The 18,745-nt window shown below is 43.0% G+C and overlaps 1 protein-coding gene across 5 annotated transcripts in view; it reads left to right on the forward strand.

Moving 5' to 3' along the window:
* Mapk10 (mitogen-activated protein kinase 10) overlaps positions 1-18,745 on the forward strand; it is a 273,729-nt gene that overhangs the window by 193,866 nt on the left and 61,118 nt on the right. For all 5 annotated transcript variants that reach the window (XM_055594495.1, XM_055594494.1, XM_055594496.1 and 2 more), the window contains 5 exons: positions 1,095-1,224; positions 5,110-5,168; positions 6,172-6,310; positions 7,140-7,305; positions 9,567-9,638. In XM_055594495.1, coding sequence (XP_055450470.1) covers positions 1,095-1,224; positions 5,110-5,168; positions 6,172-6,310; positions 7,140-7,305; positions 9,567-9,638 — 566 coding nt within the window. The remainder of the gene's footprint in view (positions 1-1,094; positions 1,225-5,109; positions 5,169-6,171; positions 6,311-7,139; positions 7,306-9,566; positions 9,639-18,745) is intronic.

An 18,745-nucleotide genomic window follows, 5' to 3' on the forward strand; every position in this document is an offset into this window, starting at 1 on the left:
CTGCCCACCAACAGAAGGAGCTGGCCTGCTCCTGGTGAGCTCTGACATTGAAGGAACATAGGCAGAGAAAAGACAAGCTTTTGAAGGAGATTCTGTAGAGAAAGCAAAGATCAAATGAAGGGGTGCGCTAGGCGAACAGACAAAGCTTCATCCAGGTTACTTCATCCAAGTCACCCTGTGAGTCTCTCATTACCTTTCATTCTGCCTCACATCACTATAGAAGGTCCCACTCTTCTTTGTCTCTTGATTTAACAGCTTGAACCCTAAATGGCCAACAGCACTGTAAATTTAAGTGATCAGCTTTAGGGATCCTGGTTTGCTTACTTATCCTGAAAACAGACTCAACTCATGAACCCCCAAAGTTCCTTGTATGCAATAAAAGCATCTTACGGGTATGTATCATGAGATGACGGAGCAAGGAGGCCCCTCTCACGTTCTCGTGTGGCTGTGTGAGGAACAGTCCCATGACGTTAGATTGTTCTTTGACAGCATGATAGTTTATTGTTAACTGGCTTGAAGCCTTCATGTGCTGGTAGCATTTACTTCTCTCTTGGTACTGAGTAGTTAGCGTGGCACAGGAGCACCTTCTGGTGACATATCTTGTTGTGAGCCCCGTTGTAGTTCATGAATACACTCTGAGGGTTGATCAGCCTACGCTTTCATGGCATTTACCATCAGACTGGAAGAACTGGATCTTGTCACTGGAGAAAGAGCAGAAAGTACATCTCAAATAATCAAAGAACCTACTGTCCGTCAGATAGAGACCACGTAAAATAGTATATTGACAGGTGAGAAATTCAAGCTCAGGTAGATGGAATAATTTACCATCATCACGTGCACTATGGAAAATCTGAGCACTTGTCTTTCATTTCCCAATTTCCCAACTTATGTAGTTTGAAGCTGCATTCCGGTAATGTACTATTTTTCTCCTTCCTCTTCCCCGTCCTTCCCCCTCTCCATCTTCTTCCAGTCACTCGTACTTTTCCTCATGACTTTATTGACGTGTAACCTAAGCGTCCGGGTAGGACTGCCGAGTGCTGTCTTCCTTGTCCGTGCTGCATTCTAACGTCCAGACTGCTTTCAAATCTTGACAGTGCTGCGTACGATGCAGTCCTCGACAGAAATGTGGCCATCAAGAAGCTCAGCAGACCCTTCCAGAACCAAACTCATGCCAAGAGGGCTTACCGGGAGCTGGTCCTCATGAAGTGTGTGAACCATAAAAACGTGAGTTTCCATGTTATTCTTAAACCCCTGGCAGTGGGAGGATGTGAGGCGAGAGGAAGGAAACACATACAGTGGCAGGAGGAAGGCTCTGCTGTTTTTGTCTCTTAAGGTTGTTGATTTTGCCCATAAGCTGCATTAGGTTTCATTGTCCTCATGGTAGCTTCCTGCTTAACAATTATCCAAAAGCCATATGGCATCGAGGAGATGAGTGTGACTGATATGTCCCTGTTATGAAATTAACCTTATTTGGTTTTATGCTCAAAATTAACCCAGGAGCCTCATGCTTTTCAATCAAACTGAAGCTGGCAAACAAACAGAGCACCCGGAGAAATCTTACAGGCAAAACATTTCCTTATACTTCAAGTTCATAATAAACGCGGGAAGATTTGTGGTTGCCACACAGTCTCCTGTGTGTGTTGGAGTCGGGACAAAGCTCCAGCTGTTTAGGGTCCCTGCTGTGTGAGCATCTTGCTCTGGGATGATGGGCAGGTGCACTCACAGGGAAAGTACGTCAAACAGGACCACCTGGAGCCTTTGGTCAGTGCAAATGGATGGAGCTGACCATTGCTTCATTCATCTAAGGCAAGGACCTCGGTCCGTGAACCCTGACTCTTCTTGGTAAGGAGAAACAAAAGAAATTTCTTTAACTATATAATGAGGATTCATAACAATTATACTCAGGAACATCTTCCTACACACAAATATGTAATAAAATTACACATTTTTATAAACGAAGCTAAAAATAGTGAGTATCGTATCTTCCACTTAAGTCCTAAAGTCTAAACACACATAGAATATATGAAATTATCACTATGTTTTGTAAGTGAGATCTTGTCATATGGCAAACCATCTACCAGAGCAGTAGGTAGCAAATATGTTTGGCTGAAAGGTATTTGTGATAAAGTGGCAATGTGTCTTTTGCTCCGTTGCTTTACTCCAAGGAAGCTTCTAGATAGGAATGTAGAGGTGATGGGGAAAATGATTAAGAAAGTCACTGTGCAAAAGCAGTGTGGTCTCCACTGTGTGACACATTGGCCATAAGACCAGGCTTGGGGATTCATATGTTAGCAAAGACGATGAAACAAACCCCTCTCAGAGAAAAAGGGATGGATTCAGCTAGTGAAACACCTGGGAGGAAAGTTCTCCATATGTGAATTTCTTTCTACATAATCCTCTTTCCAGACCCTGTAGAGAGATTTCCCCATTGCTTGGCCAACTTGAGAGAAACTCCCTGGACACATTCCAACTGTGTTTTCCCAAGATAGGTTGGGAAGGTTGGTCTCCAGTGCTGTGATGTGAGAGGTGACCAGTCCTATCAGAAAAGGGACATAAGAGGAGTTGCTTAGGATATTGGGAGACAGGCCTTTAGAAGGGATTAATGTAGCTCTCATTTGACCTCTGGGGTTTCACGAAAATGATTTGTGACAGTGAGCCTGGCCTCTGGTCCAGCTTCCTGCTCTGAGATGTGATCTTTCCCTCACAAGCTGTCTCCAAAGCCAAGCTGATGCTGGCAGGACACCCTGTAACCCCCACCGCAGGGACTAAACCTTGCCATGGAGTTCCTCTGACTTCAGCATTGTCTCAGAGCAGCAGAAAGCAGCTGAGCACTTGCCCTCATTTTGACGGAAGAGAAACAGTGTTCCAGTTTGCTATGGCCATTTACAGACAACACCAATTCCGCTAGCCTCTTTGTGTGTGTGTGTGTGTGTGTGTGTGTGTGTGTGTGTGTGCATATAGTCAGGTAAGCATATAGAAACAATGTTTTTAACAAAGGGAAAGCTCACCTACAACCAGCTGCAACTCTTCAATTCTACTCAAAATAAAGGGAAAGGCTGTTTAAATAGGGTGTTCTGTCAGTCCTAGGAAAAGCAAAGAAAAGCAGTGAAGTAAACCCAGTTAAGTTTTTAATAACAGGAAAATCCATTTAGAAGATGAAAACTCAATTCCAGGAAGTGACGATTATTTCAACTGCCCGGTTATGACAAATGCTGACTCATGTCTGTGTCTCCCACGACTCTGGAATAAAACAACTGAATCAGATTCCTGCCGGGAAATGCTGCACGGAAGGAGAAGTGGAAGTGATGACCTCATTCTGAAACCGAGCTGTGAGGCTCTTGCCTAGTGGCTTCAGCACTGCAACACAACAAATGGGCTTTTAGCTGAGACTTTAGGGCTGGGCTGGAGAGATGTCTCCATGGTTAAGAACGTGGAAAGAGCTGAGACTTTAGGGCAGGGCTGGAGAGAGGTCTCCATGGTTAAGAACGTGGAAAGCTTCCAAAGGAGCTGAGTTCAATTCCCAGCACCTACTTGGCCACTCACGACCATCTGAACTCTTGTTGCAGGGAATCTGAGGCTGTCGAGAGCATGAGATTCCCACCCTCCCTCCCCCAGTGCACAGAGATACACACTCAAGCAAAACACACGGAAAATAAAATTAATAAATATTTAAATGGGTTCTTAGGAAGAATTGAAGTTTATGAGATAAAAACTAAAGTGAAATACAAAAGAGTTAATCAGGGAGGTTAGAAAATGAAAGCATGGGAAAACAGGAAATAAGCGCACAGAAAAAGGGATGGCCCAGGAGAGACTGGCTTTGAAAGCTGCCTGTAAAGTTGCTTCGCAGATTAATTTAAACGCCAGCAGGTGATGGGAGTGACATTATTCACTCCCATGTGTGTGTGTGTGTGTGTTCTCGCCCATGTGCAAATGTGCGAGTATGTGTGATTGTGTTCCCTGTGCATAGTCCAACTTTCCTAAAAAATCGCTCTGCAGTAAAAGGTTACTTTGTGAGGTTTAGATGACATGAGGGAAACAAATGAAGTTTAAGTGACAGGGACATTGCTCCACCTGAGCTGATCCTGAGTCCACGGGACAGTAGGCACTTCAAAACTTTACCACAAACACTGGACACTTTGTAGCTTTTTTCTTAATAGTTTATGCAAACAACAGCAAGGAAAAATTTTTGAAATGATGCATTTCCAGTTGTTTAGAATTGTATTGTTTTAACCACTTTTATGTTCAAATGTTACTTAGGAACTTTATGACAAGCCATTGAATTCGTTTGTGATCTGAAGTTGCTTATATCTCAAACTAAGTTTTTTTGTAAAGTGGTTTTCTATGAACATCTACATGTTAAGTAGACTATTCCCCGTTTGTTTATATTTTCATTCCCCACTGACACATTAATGTATGATATTTAAATGGGCAGATTTACGGGATTATTGACACATATAGGTTACATGAGATTGTGACGAATGTGGTTTTGTAGGTTTACTTGCTTTAGAAGCCAAACCTTATCGCCTAATTCACAGTCACTCAAGTAAGAAGCTAAATTGTTAGAGCTGAATTTAGCTAACTTCTCAACCTGCTTTCTCCTAAATTCATCATCATTATTGTCACAGTACACTCCTCCTGCCCCTAGTGCTGGGACATTGCTTGAAGCAGTATTTGATTAGCATATGGAAGTAAGTGAAGTTTCAGCGCCAGAACTCACAGCTTGACTTTTGCATCTGGAGAAGTGATGATGCCTTGGGCAGGTTTGGTGAGGATTTCATTGTCTTTCAGTGACTGTACCTCCTGTGGAGCTTGTGTGCAATCCGGACTCGCAAGAAGCAGTGCAATTCATGGGTCTTTCCTTGCTGTATTCTGCCCCAGAACTGACGATATGATTTCATCACTAACCCTCAGACAGGTTTTATGTGCTTCTGACCACACTTGAGAAAGTGACCACACTTGAGACCACACTATGAGACAGCCCAGAAAATTTTCCAATCTTTTCTGTTTCCATCATGGATTTACTAAGTGAATAAATTCGTTCATACTTTAAAAGTAATTAACTTTCTGTTTTCTTTCTCTTCTTTGTCTCTTTCATGCTCTCTCTTCCAGATTATTAGCTTATTAAATGTTTTCACACCCCAGAAAACGCTGGAGGAGTTCCAAGATGTGTAAGTAACAAAACAACAAAAGTAATGAAGGAAGGTTGAGCCCAGCGCTCAGTCAGAGAACTCCAGAAGAAATGACAAAAACAAGAAATAGGAATAAGAACAAAAGGGATGAAATTCCTTGCAAAGATCAAAGGGACCTAAGGGACAGAACCCAGAGCAGTATATGGGGAAAGTTCTTCCATGCTGTTCTGTGACCTCCCGAGGGACATGCCTGCCTCTTTCTGGCCCATGCGCCTTGTTCTTCCACTCTCTTGGTAGACCAGGGAAGCAAAGAAGACATTGCTCATCAATTCTGTGAGATTTCTAGGATGGGTAAATTTATTTGTAAAATATTTTTTCCTGTCTTTTCGAAACCTTAAATTTTGTGCGAAATTATCTGTCTAGGAAGGCAGCGGCAAACGTAGACAGAGGGGCAGTATTTGTAGAGCAGTTTCTTCTTCCCATAGCTGCAGCACCCTTTCAAGCGTGGCTGTCCTCAGTCTTTCCTCAGTTGTCATCATAATGCTTGGGAGACAGTTAAGGAAATACAGGGAAAAGTAGATCAGGTAGAGGCTAGGAAACAGATGGACCTAAACCACGGGCTAACAAATGCTGCCGCTGCTGTCTTCCCTCTGTAGAGTAACTGCAGCTGTCACTCATGATAGTCTGGGAAGTTTTCCATAGTCTCGGCTCAAGCAATTACAGCGTTGGGGAGTTCAACAAACTCTGACTAAGTGCAGGGTTCCAAGGGTGACTGAAGGTCGTTCTAGATCAGTGGTCCTCAACCTCCCTAAGGCTGTGACCCTTGAATTACAGTTCCTCATGCTGTGGCAAAAACCCTCCACACGAAATGAATTTTGTTGCTACTTCCTAACTGTAATTTTGCTACTGTTATACATCGGAAGATAAACATCTGTGTGTTTTGATGGCCTTAGACGACCCCCGCAGAAGGGTTGTCGGTGGCGCATGGGTTGAGCACGGAGGTGCCGCAACTAACAACTAACGTCGTGGATTTACCTTCCAGTTACTTAGTGATGGAGCTGATGGACGCCAACTTGTGTCAGGTGATTCAGATGGAGCTGGACCACGAGCGGATGTCTTACCTGCTGTACCAGATGCTGTGTGGCATCAAGCATCTCCATTCTGCCGGGATTATCCACAGGGTGAGAGCGCTCGCTTTAGCGTTGCAGGGTGCTGACTGCCGGGGGGGGAGGTGGGGGTGGGCGGGCAGTATGGACAGAGGAAAGAGCGTTGGATTATTTTCTCAGGCAGGGGTGCTCACACAGCAAGGACTTGGTAATTTCCTAGCGGGCAGCGTTAGCACCCGGTTGAGTGATGCGTGGAGGGGACTTCTAGTCTGTGCTCTGGTAGAATTTGAGTTTGAATATTGGCTTACTGAGCATCAACTTCTGAAATTCCTCGAGTTTCCTAGCCCTTTGACGGTGGGAAGTCGGATGAGTAGCCGAAATAAGACGGCTTATTTCCATACTTCCTTTCCGGCGACCTAAATGAGACTCCGCTGATCTGCAACCCTGTCAGGCTTAGAAATGATATGTACCCTAAAGGGTTTATGCTGTCCTAGAGGGAAGTCCAAGAGATGACAGCCAATGACGTCATTCCCCCAAGGCTTCTTCCCAATAGGAGCCTAAATTGTAAAAATAACTATACAGTTCTCTTCTGAACTTAAAATATTGTGTAAGGGTGGATGGTGGTGGCACACGCCTTTAATCCCAGCACTTGGGAGGCAAAGGCAGGCGGAGCTTCGTGTGGAGGACAGCCAGAGAAACCCTTGAAAAACCAAAAACAAACAAAGAAACAAACAAACAAAAACCCAAAAACCCTTATAAGGGCATTTTAGAAATCTAAAACTAATTGTAAACTCGACACAATAACCCTTCAGGGCCCTGCAGCAAGCCATTATGTAGTATTAGAAAGAAATTGTGGTTCCTGTAGATACTCACTTTCACCACCCACCTCCGTTCCTATTGCCAGGATTTAAAGCCCAGCAACATTGTAGTCAAGTCTGATTGCACGCTGAAAATCCTCGACTTCGGACTGGCCAGGACAGCGGGCACAAGCTTCATGATGACCCCGTATGTGGTGACGCGATATTACAGAGCCCCCGAGGTCATCCTGGGAATGGGCTACAAGGAGAACGGTAGGGGCGGTTCCGGAACGGTGAAGGAGCGGGTCCGAGCTCTAGATCACTGGGAGTTATGCTCGTTTTGTTATAGGCCAATTCTTCGGAGACAAACAGCTGCCAGCGTTCTTAAATAGCGCTCAGCCTGCGCGAGGAATGTGAAGGGTGTTTCTGTGAGGCAGGCCGGGCTACAGGGACTCTAAAGTGTGATAGGTGGAAACAGCTGAGATAGAGTGAGTCTTCAGGCCTGCGGCAGCTGAGGGCACACGGGCCTCAGCAGGGACAAGAACCGCTGCTAACTGAATTGGGGCATAGTCCCGACACCTGTGAGAGAGATGCTTTAGTTCCCTGGGCTTCTCTGTCACATCTCAGGTCGATGCCTGTGGTCCTCAGGAAAGACTACGAAGGGATTATAGAATCTTGGAACAACATTCTTCACACACCAAATGAACAGCGGCGTTAGCGCTATTCTAACTATTCACACTATAAGCTTCTTGTTTGTATATCAAACGCTCTGTAAGTAATATTTAGGGCAGCAACTATCTAGTAAATCTTAACAAATTCTAGAGGCCACAGAACGGGAAAAAAATTAAATTATACTTTTTTTTTTTTTACAAGAAAATCTAATGTACAAGAACGTGTGAAAGATATAGAAAATATTTGAAATTCAAACTGACTTTTGATCAATTAAAATAGGGGGTTTATAAAGTGCTTCTTAGAACGCCTAACAATCTATCTTTTTTTTTTTTCTGGAATACTTATTATAGAGAGCCATGTTGAAAACCGTATTTAATATACTTAAAATTTATATTCTCTTTAAGTTAGATTTGTATATGTACCCTGAACACCCGATTTTTTAATTATATATATTCGATTCCTAGCAATCTATTTCCATACATTTTATGAAAACAACTACTATTGTGTTGTTGAATATAGTTACTGCGGAGTGCATTGATAAAAATTCTCTGGCCACCGAAGCTAAAAGCAGTTACTTGTGTACTTCCAGTCTAGGGAAGAACAGAATTATTGATGTCTTTGTGTGTGTCAAGGGGAAAATCGGCCCCTCTAAAGCCAGGCTCACTTGGATGTCGTTGGAGTCCTCCTCCCAAGTAAAAGCCAAGCATGATCAGTTAAAGAAAAGTCAGGAATTAAGGACAGTAGTTAACAGTGATTTATTGTCTATTTCAAGGGGAAGCTATTTCCACCTAATGAAGTGATAAATGCTTGGGGTTTGGGATATTCTAATTACCTGATTGCATTTAGCAGATCTCCTTCCTATGATTTCTCTGTGTCACAAAAGGTAAGAGAGTTGAGGATGTACAGAACCTGGCTGCCTGGTCTGGGATTTTAGGTCTTTATCACACAGACCCTTTCCTTATTTGAACGGGTACAAAAAGTGACAAGAAAGCCTTCATTCTTAGCCTCTCTCGGTTAATGGAAGTGTCTCGGTACCCTCCTGCTGTCTTCCCTCTCAGCAGAGGGTGGTTATCATGCAGAAACAAACAACAAACAAACAAACCCAGCTTGACATTGCCTCAGGCATGCCCCTCCTGTGTACCTCACCCTGCCTTCCCCCCCTCTGAGCAACTCCGCTGAATGTTTTTGTTTCAAAATCCCCTCCTTACTAATCAACTGAAACCCAGAAAGTTAAGGTTGGGAAGAGACGTGTTGGGTTAACAGACAATTGGGAAATAAGCACATGTACTTAAATTTTAACACCTTTTATGCATTTTCACTTCTAAATGGCTCCTTTGTGTGCATTCTAAATTATCACTTTCTCAAAATATTTCAGATAGAAATTAAAGCTGATGTTTATCTTAAAGGATAATTTCTGAGTGAAAAAATCAACTGTCTAACACAGGAATTAAGATTTCTCACTTGCAAAGCTCACCAACCATTTCCCAGTCTCTTGTATTTGGTTGAATGAATGCTTATTTGGGACAAACAGGTGTTCTCTTGTGGCTCTGCTCCACACAGTGGAGTAAAACGGGAAGTGAACACAGTCCAGCAAATGCTATCAAAACTCCACGGCCTTTAGCTGGCACCTGCCTGAACATACTGTTGGTTCATTCTGTTGGTTCTCCTGCCCCTGACCCCAACCACTCATGCACACATGAATCAGCTCTCTCCTTAGAAACCTTGTGGTAGTTCAGTGCAGATCTTAACTCACATACGCCACTGTAGGTGGGATGTGAACGTTGTTTTCCAGTTGTTACAGCAGGTTGCCTTAGTTAACCTTGCTTTCCTCCTCTGTCTTCACTCCCTTTCTCCTGTTCTAGTGGATATATGGTCTGTGGGATGCATCATGGGAGAGATGGTTCGCCACAAAATCCTCTTTCCCGGAAGGGACTGTATCCTTGTACCTTTGGCTGAGGCTCTGCCTGGTTTGTTTTCTCTCCCTTTAAGCCCTCTAATGATTTCACCAGCAGAGTAAAGACAGAAGCAGACAGTTGGGTAAGTGGAGTGCTTGTCGCAACCAAGTGAAGATTTCTATACCACCACTGCAGACAGCCTACCATGATGACTTATAATTAATTACCCAATAGACCTTTTCTTCTTAAATAATTTTTCCCTATGAGCCAAAATAGGAATGGCAGCTTTGTAGTGGTCTCTGGTGGAGACCACGAGATTCTAAATAAAACATAGTAATAAAGAAACAACAAAAACATAATTATCAAAAGACGTCACAGTGTGTAACAAAATTCCAATTTTGTCTCGGAAGATGAGTTCCCCCTTTCCTCTCCCTGTCTAAGCTTCAGTCTACGGATCCTTAGGGAGGCAGGATTAGATAGGCCACTGTAGCCTAGCCTCAGTAAAGAGTGAACTTCCACCCTTAGAAACCATGATTATTGTTCAAATTAACAGAGGGCAGGTGAGCTTAAGAGGACTTTATTTACTTGAATTTGAGCTGGTGAGATATGGTATATAAATAGATAATTGTGGAGCCAGGGAAATGGTTTCGGGCGTATGTAAAGTGCTCGAATAAGAAGGAGGACCTGAGTTCAAGCCCCCAGCACCCACGTAAAAGCCAAGTGCAGAAGCTCACACCTGCTTCTCCAGGGTGGGCAGACCTTACTCAGCCAATCAGGGGCCTGCAGGCTTAGTGACTCAAAACCTAAGTTGGAGCATGTTTGAAGGGACACCTGGCAATGACCTCTGACATCCTCCTGCACCCACACACTTGATCACACACACATAAAGATGAGGTCATTGCCTTCCATCTATGTTTCATGCTGTGTATGTATGAAAGTACTAAAGCAGATGAATTTCTTCAGTGACCAGGGGTTCACTCTCTAGTAAAAGTACACATTTGTGTTTATGATATGTAGAGAATAAACACACAGTCACAGGAGAATATACTTTGACAAATGTAGAATGTCTTACTCATGAATGCTAGTGGAAATGGTGGTCAAGAACCTCAGTTGGCAGTGCAGAATAATTATTACATATCAATTTTGGGATTTTTGTCAACAAGAAGTGAGGCAGATAACTCTGTTAATCATTTTATTTGATAAAGTTCTACTCAGTAATTTTTTTATTATGTAAGGAAGATTATAAGTTTTGTTTTAGTATGACTCAATGAGAAGTTAATGGCATATAGGCATTTACACATTCTGCTGCCCATTAGTGTAGTATTTGCTGAGCCCCAGCGTCAGCATGAAGAGCTCTTCTCTTCTGGCCCTTAATAATAAAGACCCTTGGGCCATATGTTGCTTCTCAGCACTTGAAATCATAAATTGAATTACAAGTGCTGAATGAATGTAACTCGTAACCCTGTGTAAAGATAAGCAAAGCATATAAAATGAACCAGTAATGAGCACATATTGGTTATGAGTTAAGAGACAACATTTTGACTGTACTGAAGTAAAACACATTGCTAAAGTTGATCTTGTCCCTCCCTAACTGTTGATGTCAGCACATTTTAAGCCACATGCACAGTCTGATGAGGGGAGGTTCTTGTTTTTGCTGACCAGTGCTGGTCTGGAGGCCGAGGCAACCCTGTCGCCCTTCCGTCCATTCTCACAATCCTCTGCCTCCCATGCCTTTGTCCAGAGGCACACATCAGGTGTGACTGCGGGAGAATGTTGCTTTACATCAAGTCACAGCTGTTTGTAGGTTGGGGATCACAGTATGGCTGCGAGCAGTGTTCCCACGTCAGCACTGATCTTACACACGGGAATCATTCTTTGTGCTTTGGCCTTTGGAGTAAAGTACATTAAAAACAGGGAGGGAGGCACATCATCATTGGTCAGAGCAGAGCTGCCGTCTGCCTATGGCAGCTCACGTGCTTTCGGAGACAAAAGGCCAGGGTTCCTCATCAGTGTGGGGCGTGGCTGTCACAGGTCACTTGGTTCCACAGAGCCAGGCTGTCCTATGAGCTGGAAATGAGCTCGCCACTTCCTTCTCAGAGTTGTTCTTCTGTTTTGACAGTTGAGACTCAACAGCCAACAAAATTAGAATAAACGTTTTAAATCTAAATTGACCCTTCAGCAAATCAGAGATAATCGCATCATTGATGATATTCTGTTTTTCCAAAAATTATTTTTTTTTGGAGGGAGCTTCCATTTATATTTATTTGTTTTAGAGAAATGTTTGGACCGGAAATGAAATTGTACGAAACTCAATATATACAATCTGTATCCTTGATACAGATGATCGTCGAGTTTAATTTCCAATGCAGAGAGTGCACATTGTAAGGAAGTTTGTGTGTTCCATGCCTTTATCAAGAGTGGTCATTATACAGAACACAGGTCTTTAATGGCCAACTTGACTGCCTTTTGTGACACAAGCCTACAGTAACAATGAATGCTACATATTTTCTTGGTAAATAATGTAAAATGAAATGGGTTAGAAACAAATACTATCTGAAAATGTCTCCTTTTGGATTCCAGTTCCTAGTTAATTTTACTTATAATTAATATTATAATGACTTCCAAGCTGTGGTGACATAGAAAATCAACCATCCCGCATAAGCAAAGGACTAATATGCTCTGTGGATTTTCTATGTAGCTGTTTCAGTTATCTCTAAATAAACTATTGCCACTCTGTGACTAGGGCTTCCTAGAGTTGTTAGAGAAAAATCAAGCAGGGAAGTGAGTCATTAAACCACAAAGAGCAGGTACAAGGCCATGATGGCTTCCCTAGGGCAGAACTGTGGCCATATGTCAGTGTAAGTGAAATAATTCTAGGATTTGCTGGAAGTAATATCAAAGTGTTGTGTACGTTAACTAAGACCCTGACTAGTCTAAGGTCTGACTGGAAAATGACGTAATAGTCTTTATTCAACATGATCCCTCACTTTAGAGAACTTTCAGTTCTGGGTGTAAAGTAAAAACATTGAAACTCCTTTGCAAATCTGAACAATCGTGTGGAATTTTCACCAATGACTAAAACATTCTCTTAAATCCGTCTTTACACTTTGAGAAACACTGTGGACTTTTCTGGGTGTTTGATATTATCCCAATGGCATCACAGGGTAGTTTACTGAATTATAATGTTAGCAAAGTTAAAAGAATTTTAAACAAAAAGACATACAATGCCAGGGAGATGGCTCCCTTGGGAAAGCATTTGCCTTGCAAGCACCGAAGCCTAAGTTCTGTTGTGAGAACACACCTAACAAGTCCAGGCATTGCAGTCCATTCCTGGACTATCAGGACTGGGGAGGTAGATTCGGGCGGATCCCTAGCCTCACTGACCATTTAGCCTAGCTTAGTTGGCAGACTCCAGGCTAGTGAGAGACCCTGTTTCAGAAGACAGCATATAGGTGTAGCCTGAGCAATGGCATCTGAGGTTGCTCTTTGGTCCACACGCATGCTCATACACAGGCATGCGTACCTGCTCACCCATGTGCTCATGAACACGCTCGCAGAATGTGTACATAAATAGACATAGTTGTTTCTCATCCATTAAGTTGCCAATTATTTTAACACTCAAACTCATTCATCTACAGTGTTCATCAACTCACATATTTTCACGATCGTTGTTTGATGAAAACAAATTCCATCATATACACGTTGATTACAGAATATAGCAAACAGGGCCCTCGGCCTTCCCTCTGGATTTTGTTTTTTCCTGCAATAGTGGATCAGATTCAAGTCTCTTAGAAGTTTTCCCAAACCCTGTGCTGTCCCTCCCTCCCTCCTTCTACTCATGCCAAAGCCAACAAGGCAGTACTGTCCTTTTGATTACCAGGGACATGCACAGCGCCAGGCCTTCTGTAAGCCTTCTTCTGATCACAGTTTCCTCTCTCCCATCTCCTTCCTCCCAGATACTTCCTGCCTCCCCACCCACCCAACTCCTTCCTATGCCTTCTTTCTGTCTGTCTTCAAAGGACAAACAGGGAAAACACCCTAAAAGGCAAGCAAGCAAGCAAACGAAAACCAAAACACAACAACAAAGCCAAAACAACGAGATGAGAATTTTAGAAAAGGAAAAAAAAACATAGGAAACACATACACATACACAGACAGACAGACAGACACACACACACACACACACACACACACACACACACACACATACAAACCCAAAACTCATAAAAAATACAAAGTCAAAAACCACAATACACTAGAAAAAGGCCAATAAGATAAAAAGTGCCCAAACAAAGTGACATGAGACAAAAATCTCCAGAAATACCGCCGAGATCATTTTGTATTGGCGTCTTCTGCTGCACACAGGCCTGCCCTTAAGTGTGCTTTGGATGCCCAGTGAGATTCTGCTGGAGAAAATGAAATTTTCCTTTGTGAGTGGTTATCAGTTGGAGATGGCTTCCGGGTTAGGAATGGGAGCCCATGTCCACTTCTGCTCTCAGCACTGGGGCCCCACGTGTCTTGGACCTGTGCAGGCCCTGTGCATGTTGCCCCAGTCTCTGTGAGTTCACACGTGTCAGTCCTGGTGTGAACCCTACTTCTTTTAGATACATTTTTTCTACTTTATTTTTTCTTTTCTATTTCAAATGGAAGGATCTTCTTTAAACAAAGACCCACAGCTGTCATTTTTCTATAGTTCTTGACCAGAGTGTCCTAGACTAGGCTTCTGCTGAACCCTACTACATGGTTAGTGCATGGTTAGTGCGTGGTTAGTCCATGGAAACAGCTGGGTCATGGCTGCGCGAGGGAGGGTTGGCATTAAGGAGCAGAGAAATGATGACTTCCCACACGGTGAGAAAAGCAAAGAAAACATCCTCATCCTAGCAGAACGCATCATTTAAAGTTTGCACATGAGGCCTGGAACAGTCAAAGTAAAATGAGTAGTGACTGGAGGTCATGACTGCTGTATCTGTTTCTTCCACAGATAGTCACCCTCCTTGACTCTTTGAAAGAACAAGGCTTATTTCCCTGTAAGGTTATAATTCACATACTGTTATATAGTCCAGCTACCACACTCTTCCATCATTGTCCTTAAGAGAACACATACTTATCCCCAACAGTGTGAACTATTGGCTTTAGGTACAGTTGGAGTATACATTTCTAGTTATTCTTTCATATCTGTGAATATGTAGTAATGGTGAACACATTTAAGAATGAGATTAAATTCTTCATCTGAAACTGTTTAATAAGATTTATTTTCACCACTAGTTTTCTTGCTATTCTTTTATATTCCTTGTGAGAGAGAGAAATAAAAGGGAGAGAAAAAGAGAGAGAGATAGAGAGAGAGGAGAAAGGAGATAGGGAGAAGACAGAGGGAGGGAAAAAGAGAGAGTGAGGAAGGGGAGAGGGGAAGGGGAACAACAGGATTCATTACAGAACTGGAGATTCTGGGGTATGAATGGAAGGAGTTAGACAGATGGACCCAGGATAAAGTTTCTGAGTCTCACACATTGTTTGACAGTGTGTCTTAGGGACTGCTGTATGTGGGTCTTAGTAGGAAAAACACACGTTCTCAGTTTACTGGAAGACATTAGTAATCTTTCATAGTTTCAGTTTTTTGTGCTTTTTAAAGAATTATTTCATGATCCGCTTTTAAAAAATGTAAGATTTCCAGAGAAATGTGATTTTAAGATATTAGCTCTTTCTGTCATCCTCGGTGGTTCACTGGAAGAAACTTTAAGAAGAACGTTGTCTGAATTCTAAGCTAAGTGACAGCTCAGGGTGCCACAGGATGAAGCAGTGCATTTTCAGAACTTGCGGCGTGACAGTTTCAAATTCTCCAGCGGACACGTGTTCGGCTTTCTAGGTGGGCGCTGTGCCAGTTGCCTCCTTGGTGTGGTGGCAGGACATGTGAGGCCTTAGCTCACAAAGAGGGAGGGGGTACGGGGGGGGGACTCGGTTTCTAATGTTTCAGTCCACGAGTGCTGAAGGAGGGAGGAGAGAAGAGACAGACAAGAGACAATGTATCTCTATACATTTAAGGATTTGCCTTCAGTGACTGAGCTTTCTCCCAGCAAGCTCTTTTGCATGGTTCCAACACTTCCATCAGCATCATGGCTGGTCGCTGAGTCTTTAGTACCTTGCATTTGAGGTTACCTAGAAGATCCAAAGTGTAGCACTCACAGGGCCCCAGAGCTAGTTAATCATGGATTATGACCCACCACGCTCTTGGGGAGAGTGTGGGAGTAGTGATTAGGGAGTCCTCATAGATCTAGATTGAGGATAAAGCTTAAAAAGAAGAGATAATTTAGGATCAGCTTGATGACTGTATTTTAGCAACATCTGAATTTGCTTAAAATTTCTTTCAAAGGGGACTGGAGAGATGGCTCAGAGGTTAAGAGTGCTTCTGCTGGCTGCTTTTCCAAGGTTTGAGTTCAATTCCCAGCAACCACATGGAGGCTCATAACTGTCTATAATGAGCGCTGGTGCCTTCTTCTGGAGTGCAGGCAGAATAGTGTATAAATAATAATAACAATAATAACAACAACAATAATATTTTTATTTTAAACAACGTGACATAGTATCTGAGTATTATAATTGTAACTACATTGGCTCAGAGCCCGCAGGGATGCTGGTGATGAAGGAAAAGTGTAGTAATGTAACTAGAACTGAAAAACCAGAATTGAAAAACTTCAGCTAAACCCACTCAGACAGGTGCACCAGTGGCCGAATGGACCTTAGAACTCAAACCTGGTGTACATGTTTCTGTCTTTTAGATTTTATACAATAGTTTTATGAACTTTTAAGACTAATTTGAGTTCTGACCAGGAAGATAGATGTAGAAAAATGTTCATCTTTTACTTTGGAAGGTGGATATCTTGCAAAATTTTATACACACAGAGAGAGAAAGAGAGAGTATTCACACCAGTTGGTAATATTAGTCATTAGACCAACAACTGCCTAGCGCCTGCAGAAAGAAAAGCGCCATAGGGACTCTGTCTATTGATGTTACTGATGATATCTGTGAGGTACCATTTTTTAAAAAAAAAACATAGATTTTATTCTACAAGAGAAAACTGGTCAGTTTTAGGAGAGAAGGGTCTCACCATGACATTGCGCTCACGTATTTTCAGCTTTCCCGTTTGAAAGCAGAGGCAGTCAGTGCTTAGAGACCAGGAGCAGTTCCACGGAGCCACCCCAAATGTGGAGGAAGCCACTCTAGGTGGCTTCGGCAGCGAATGCGCTGCCTAGTGGGTGGGTGGTTCACTCATTTTAAAAGACAAACAAAAAGCCTGCAAAAGTGTACACTCAATATGTATCTGAATATAAATTATATAACGAGAAGCTGAACTTTTTATGTATATACTTAGTTTCTATGTATGTATCTGTTACATGATGACATAAACTAGTTTATTGAAAATGTAACTATCACCAGGCAATGTGGAAAGAATTTTGTCAGAAATGCAGTATTGAAATCTTTAAAATACTCTACAGTAAAGCTTTTTAGAACTGACATTTTGGAGGATGACAATAATGTTTAGAGAGATGAAGATGGTTGAGGCCACAGAACAGCAAAGGATGGAGTTAGTCCTGACGCAGCAAGGAGGGTCTCAGCCAGAGGTATGGTGGAGACCACCACAAGGAAAGAGAAACACACATCAGTGTTCCGGATAGCTCCTTGGCATAAAGCCTTTTCCAAACATTTACACACAAGGAGAAAACACACGGCTTGTGCTCCAATTACCCGCCTTTCTTCTTTAACCCTCCTGTACCACACACCCACTCACACACCTACACACACGCACACTACACAGACACTGACATATACACGTTACACAGACACTTTGTATACATTCAAATCGGTGCCTACAATACACACACACTCCACACACAGTACATGCAAACACTCACACAGAGTACACACAAACCCTTGCACAATACAAACATGCACGCATACTGCGACACAGTGCACAGAGACACGCACTGACCTCTCCCCACAGCACACACAGTATGCACACACTACATGCAGACAGGATCCACACACACACACACACACACACACACACACACACACACACACAAACAGATCCACACATACACACAGGCACATACACAACTCATTACACATGCTCACACTGCACACAGGCCCGTCTCTTTGGACAGGATGATAAGAATGCTCGCAATTTACAAATAAAGCACCGTTCCGGAACTGCCTCCTTTTTTTCCTCTACTCAGAGATTCTAAGCAGAGCAGCCTCTCCGGGGCAGTGCTTAGCGGATGCTGCGAACACGTCGTGACAGACACACACCCACTTGTTCTGTCTTTCCCTCACAGTTTTGCATGGCCCTTGCTTTCCCGAGATGGAAACAGAGATGTCCTCCCTGGGTGCACGCCTCACCATCCAGGTTTTATCGGTTTAGGGGCTAAGCGGTGGACACCTTGGGTTTCACCCCAGCCAGATTTTGACAACGGAAAGAGCCTCCTGAGGAACTCTTTCAGGGCGCTGTCAAATTACTACTTGTAATTTGAAGCATGGAGCAAACCCTCGGCCCTGCTGCTCTCCCCCCAACCCTTCCGTTTGCTCCACTCCCCCGACATCCTGTATCCTTCCAGGGTTTGCTCAGCCTGTCTCCAACTTTGTCTGAGACCCAGCAGGAGCAGCCCTGCAAGGGAGGTTGTGTCCCTCTCTTGCCTGGCCCTTCCCTGTCCTTCCCTTCCTGTGCCCTAGCTCTGCCTTCCTGGTTTCAATTCTGGATGATAACTGGCAATAGCAAGGAGATCGTTGTAATTTACCCCCACATTCCACGTACCCTTTGATTTTCAGTCACAGAAGTGTTTGCTCTTTAATCTTGTTTATTTCATGTTGAACAGTCCCGTTTGAATAGCCAGCACTTTTAGTTTTACAGGGGCCCAGTATTTATAAAAGAGGACAAGACTTCCAGTTCAGAAATGTGTTCCTTTTATGGGATTCAATGATGGAGCCTGCATATTCCAAAACATGCATTCCCAAACAGGCATTTCTGTTCCTGGAAACATATTCATATTTATAAACAAGCAGAAATGTCTTTCGTAAAAGAAAATTTCTTTTGGGGTGCTAGCTGTTAGCTTTTCTTCCTTTCCTTTTTCAGATATGGTACACAAAAGAATAA

The sequence above is a fragment of the Psammomys obesus genome, unplaced genomic scaffold, assembly GCF_907164565.1.
Source record: "Psammomys obesus unplaced genomic scaffold, mPsaObe1.curated_primary_1811, whole genome shotgun sequence".
NCBI lineage: Eukaryota > Metazoa > Chordata > Mammalia > Rodentia > Muridae > Psammomys > Psammomys obesus.